We start from the raw sequence: 5,256 nt of genomic DNA, 5'->3' as shown, positions 1-5,256 counted from the left end.
GTCTTACATCCTATATTTATAACCTAGATAACTTGCATAAGAATTAACCTAAGATAACTTGCATAAGAATTAACCTAAGATAACTTGTGGGCTAAGATTGCCCGGTGGGCCTCTACGGCCGTAATACTTCTCCCCGTCTGCACAAACAGCTCGTCCTCAAGCTGTAAGGTGGGGAAGCGCTTGCGGAACTCCTCGAGGCGATCAACCAGCGTAAAACACCTTCTCAACAGCTGGGGCGGCCAGGTCGGCGGCGACGGCGTCCTCTAAAATGTAGTCTGCAACCTCCAGGTAGAAGAGTCGCGAGCAGGCATGGTCGGGCGTGTAGGGCTCGTCGCAGTTGAAGCACAACCCTTGGCAGCGACGCTCGAGGAGCTCGGCTGAGGTGAGCCGGCGGAACAGGCGTCCTGCGGTTGCGGCGAGGGGTGCCGCAGAAGCCTGCACAGGCCGAGCCTGCGCGGAATCCGGCTCGGGTAGCGACCCAGCGGTCCGGGACGGTGTTATTCCTGCTGGATGGCCACCGCGCGACGCTCGAACGCGCGGGCGTAGTACATGGCCGACTAGAGATCCTCGGGTCCACGAAGCTCCACGTCGACGCGAATGTGATCCGGAAGGCCGCCGACGAAGAGCTCAGCCTGCTGCAGGGCCGTCACACCTGGCGCGTGACACACCAGGGCCTGGAAGCGGTCGGCGAAATCCTGCACCGTGGAGGTGAAAGGTAGGCGGCCAACTCGGCCAATCGGCTCCCGCGTAATGGCGGTCCGAAGCGAAGAAAGCACAGCTCGCGAAAGCGCTCCCACGGGGGCATGCCGCCCTCGTCCTGTTCGAGGGCGTAGTACCATGTCTGGGCGGCCCCGCGGAGATGGTAGGAAGCCAGCCAAGTGCACTCCAACACGGGTGTGCGCTGCCCGCGGAAGAACTGGTCACACTAGTTGAGCCAGTTAAGCGGGTCATCCGAGCAGTCATAAGTGGCGAAGTCGAGCTTGGCGAACCGGGGCGGCTGCTGATTTGGCGCGCCATGGCCCACTTCCTCGGCGGTGCGGAGAGCTGATGACGGTGCTCGGTCCATGGTGGAAAGGCCGGCGTAGGCCCCCGTGGCGCCCGACGCCCCGGGCTGCAACTGGGAACCCGACGGCTCTCGGGCCTCCGGGTAAACCGGTGGAGGCGATGTCCCGTGGAGCCAGCCCGGAAACGGAGATGGTGACAATGGAAACCGAACCTCCTGGATCGGAAGACCACCCGACACGGACCGGCCCAGGCTAGGGCTCGACGGTGGCGGCGGCGGAACCTACACTGTGGCCGCCTGGAGGGACGGCGAGGCGAGGGGTGGCGCGAGCCAGGCCGGCCACTGCGGGCCCTGGGCGGCTGCTAGCGGCGCGGGTGGCGCCGCGAGCGCTCGCGTCGGCCACTGGGGCCAGGGCGGCGTGGAAGCGGTCGGCGATGGTAGCGCCGGGTAGCCCCCGGCGATGGCCGCGGGGACGGAGTACCACGGCAGTGCCGGCTGTCCCGAGGGTACGGCCGGCGATAGCGGCGGTGGCGGCCTGTACGGGCTAGCCAAATAGAGATGGATGCCCTGAACCGCGATCACCAGGTCATTGAGCACACCGGCCATGGCCTCCGGGGAAAACTGGTTCGGCATGGGGGGAGGAGATGGCGGCGAATTGTGTATGGGTGGCGGTGGCTGACCCTGGCTCGGCGTTGTGCCGGGGGCGATGGCGATCGATGCCGACGGGAGGGTGAGCGAGGCTGTGGCGCTCGGCGATAAGGTGGCGGCGGTGGTGGAGTTGGTGGCAGCGGCAGTGGGGGTGCTGGTGGGCAGCGGTGGCGGTGGTGGCGGCGGAATTGGTGGTGGCGATGACATGGTCGAAACTCAGGTAGCTGATACCAAGGTGTTAGGAGCTAGGGTTCCGCCCGGTCTTGGCCGTAGGCAGTAGGGGAAGGAGGGGGCTGGGCGTGGCGATGAGCGGCCGCACCGGCAGCTGGGCGCCGTCGCGGGAGAGGAAGATGGCGGCGGCAGCGCAAGAGGCATGGGGCGGCTAGGGTTCCGGCTCCTCTGGGAGCCGGGCAATAGAGATAATCTTCTTATTGCTTAATTTCAAAAAAAGTCTTACAGCCTATATTTATAACCTAGATAACTTGCATAAGAATTAACCTAACATAATTTACATAAGAATTAACCGAAGATAACTTGTGGGCTAAGATTACCCGATGGGCCTCTACGGCCTTAACGCTAGTGCATATACCATCAGTAAATAATCTAGGCATACAGGTACAGAAGAGCCACAAGGTTGATTGGACCTTCAGTTTAACATTAACCAGTTGCTTACAGTCCAGAACAGAGTCGCAAAATTGCATCAATAATAGGATCTGACACTTGCATTGTGGTGCTTTTTTCACTCTATATCTGACACACACTACATGCATTTCGTAGATAGGTGACTTACCAAGAGGTAGGTTATGAAATTACCTAGAACTGCTAGGAAATGGAAATAAAATGAGGGGGAAGCAAGAAAAACTGTCAGGAATTAAACTCACTTGCATGTCCAAATCATAAATCTTGGTATTGAATCTCCCCCTGCATACAAAATCAAATGAAGTTAGATAAGCAAACTACTGCTATTTCATGTGAAGAACATGAGGCGAATTAACCAGCAAGCAGTTTAATCCTGAGAGTGGACCCAGTATTGCAGTCTCATATGCTCACCAGATTGGTAAAATTTACAAATTGCATTAGAAAAGTACTGTGGTAATTTACCATCAGGTCTCACCGGCTGGTTATCCGCAACCTTTACAAATCCAAAAAAAAATATTTTGAAATATCATGCCCAAGAGCAACCTAGTGAGTTTACTTGTCCTCGATGCTAGGTTAGAAGTAGGACGAAATTAAGTTTGTTACTGATCAATTGTACTTTTTAAAATGTATTACTTGCGCATGAATGAGGTAATTTCTTATTTGAATATTGAATCAAGTTGTTTTTTAGCATTAGTATTTGATATTTGTCTAAATATTGCACAAAATAAATCATACTTGGATTCATATAATAAAGTGAAGGTATACCTTGGTTATATTATTTTCCTTCTTAAAAAACAATTGGGCCTTTTTTATTTTTCATCCCGCCCTGAATTTCTGGAAAAGGCCCTTGCTTAGGACATTCTAATGGATTATACACATTTGAGTCCCTGATGCATGCGGTTGTGAGCAACACAGTCATAATACATTGTAAATTCTATTAATTCTACAGATCAACGTTAGGTTTGTTATCTAACTGTACGATTGAACTTCTTTCAATTACCAGTGTATCTGGGTAATCATTCCGACAAAAATGCTAAATGTATGGACAAATACGGGATTTTACAGTTATGCTTAAGTATGCTTTGAGACACATAATTCTTACAATAAAGATAAGTAAGATTTCCATTTTATCCATCATAATCTCCAGCAGCAAACTTGTCCTCAGGATAGAACACAGCAAACACCTGCCTCCCCTCAAACCACATCCAATGCAACATCGTCTTGGAATATGCTGCGATATCGATATCGGCATATGCCAGAAACACCTACAATACAACAAAACGTTGATTAATTCCCCTCTATGTAATATATCACCTCATCCGACAAAACAAACCAGGAGGACACATGTAACGCACGTACCTTGCCAACTCCGGCGACCGGAGGGCCGCTGGGGTCTGGCCGTGGGACGACGGTCCTCCTGAGTTTACCGCCGGATCTCTGTCCTTCTGCCGTCATCCTCCGGCAAAGCTTTCGGTAGTACTCGTCGTCTTCTAGCTGGTCTGGGGAAAACATTTGGCTCAAGCATAGCACCCTTGTCGTCCCATCTTCGTACACGGGCCTCTGCTTAATCAGCCAGAGTCAGAAACTGATTTTAGTCAACAATTTATAGCCCAGCGTGAAGACACAAAAGGAGAGCAAATGAATCAGTACTAATTACCCGAAAACCTCCGAGAGGAACTGGCCTGTAGTAAAAAAGCCATGAACATGGAGGACCCTGCACACAGAATGTCGTTAATTATTTATCAAATTTGCGGGGTGATTAATTTCCTACATAAATAGGACAAACAAATAACCTAAATAAATAGGGAAACAAGCCATATGTACCTGCGGTGTCATGCTGTATGGCGACTGGTAAATGACTGGAATCAGCTGGTCCATACAAATTAGATAGGGAGAATATATTAGTAGGCTAAAATAAGATGATAATATTAAGGGTTTGGCAAATTATTAAGCGAACGGATGCAGAAAGATATGGATTTTTCTTTCTCCCGTGGCGAAACCCTTAGGAGTGGAAGTGGAACCCTGATCAATCAACAGAGATCATATAGTACGCGGGATCGGCGGGAGGCGCAAACCTCCTGGGAGCCTCCGTCGGCCGGCGGGGAGAGGTCGCCGTGGCTGGCCATAGGACGCGTCGGCGATTCCGTGCGTACGGTGCGGCGCTGTTCGGTCCTGATCGCCGTGGAATTTGATGGCCTCGGGTCGGGGTGCGCTCGTCGGGGTGGGTGTGGAGACAGGGGATTTGGGCTGTATATATACGGGCCGTAGCCCGTAGGGGCCGTGCGGGTCCGATTTCAGATCGTGGTCAGCTCTCCTTAGCTGTTTCGAATATTTCTCGGTCTCTTTCTAAAAAACTCTCTCGAAAACACAGTGCTGAATCCCCTTTTTTTTATGGCGGCTGCTACGAATCAACCGACTGATTTCTCGAGGAAATCAGTCGGGTCGCAGGCCGTTGGATCCATCCCCTTAGAGCTGTTGGATCGGTCAACGCTAAGACGGGTCCTTCTCACATCGCAACTGCAGCCAACGACCGTGTCGCCATGGGGAAGCAGTGTCGCATGCTCGCAGCAGGAGTCGCGCGCCCCCCCTCTGTCAGGACCCTGACAACTTGTTCTGGTTAACTGAAGAACAGAACACCTGCACTGACGAAGCAGAGTTCAGCCTTTGGGAATCGGACGGTTGGGATCAATCCAGTAAGTGAAGATCGACGGCTCTCCAGTGTCCTGTTCACCGTCACCCGTTGCCGCCACCAGCCTGACTATAACAGTGACGGCAACGGATCCTTCCGTCTCAAGTCATCGCCACCTGCTCTCTGTTATAAGGGACCCGCTCGCCGAGCCGCAGATCATCTTTTCCCCTTTTCTCCCAGTGTATTAGCTAGCTACCCTAAGAACCCTAGTAGTACTTGGTAGAAATTGGGCAGATCCTCGATCTGAACCCCTGTATCTGTAACTCTGAACCTTGAG

At 52.5% G+C, this 5,256-nt stretch overlaps 1 protein-coding gene across 1 annotated transcript; it reads right to left on the bottom strand.

The window, feature by feature from the left end:
• Positions 1-2,285: 2,285 nt before the first annotated feature.
• On the bottom strand, positions 2,286-4,503 carry LOC123040748 (splicing factor U2af large subunit A). Its single transcript, XM_044463509.1, has 6 exons — positions 4,366-4,503; positions 4,115-4,159; positions 3,948-4,004; positions 3,650-3,850; positions 3,393-3,555; positions 2,286-2,572 (listed from the first exon to the last, which is right to left on the bottom strand). Exons 1-5 carry the CDS (start codon positions 4,414-4,416, stop codon positions 3,418-3,420), a joined length of 492 nt encoding a protein of 163 aa, XP_044319444.1. The 5' UTR covers positions 4,417-4,503; the 3' UTR covers positions 2,286-2,572; positions 3,393-3,417.
• Between the last annotated feature and the right edge of the window lie 753 nt (positions 4,504-5,256).

Source organism: Triticum aestivum, chromosome 2B (genome assembly GCF_018294505.1).
Source record: "Triticum aestivum cultivar Chinese Spring chromosome 2B, IWGSC CS RefSeq v2.1, whole genome shotgun sequence".
NCBI lineage: Eukaryota > Viridiplantae > Streptophyta > Magnoliopsida > Poales > Poaceae > Triticum > Triticum aestivum.
This window is presented reverse-complemented; position numbering and strand designations above follow the sequence as displayed.

Bases quoted from the DNA above. Each gene is read 5' to 3' on its own strand.
- LOC123040748 (XM_044463509.1), bottom strand. From the start codon at position 4,416: ATGGCCAGCCACGGCGACCTCTCCCCGCCGGCCGACGGAGGCTCCCAG. The intron at 4,160-4,365 runs GTTTGCGCCTCC...TGTATGGACCAG, and splicing joins CCGACGGAGGCTCCCAGGAG to CTGATTCCAGTCATTTACCA. The intron at 3,556-3,649 runs GTACGTGCGTTA...GTTGTATTGTAG, and splicing joins CGGTCGCCGGAGTTGGCAAG to GTGTTTCTGGCATATGCCGA.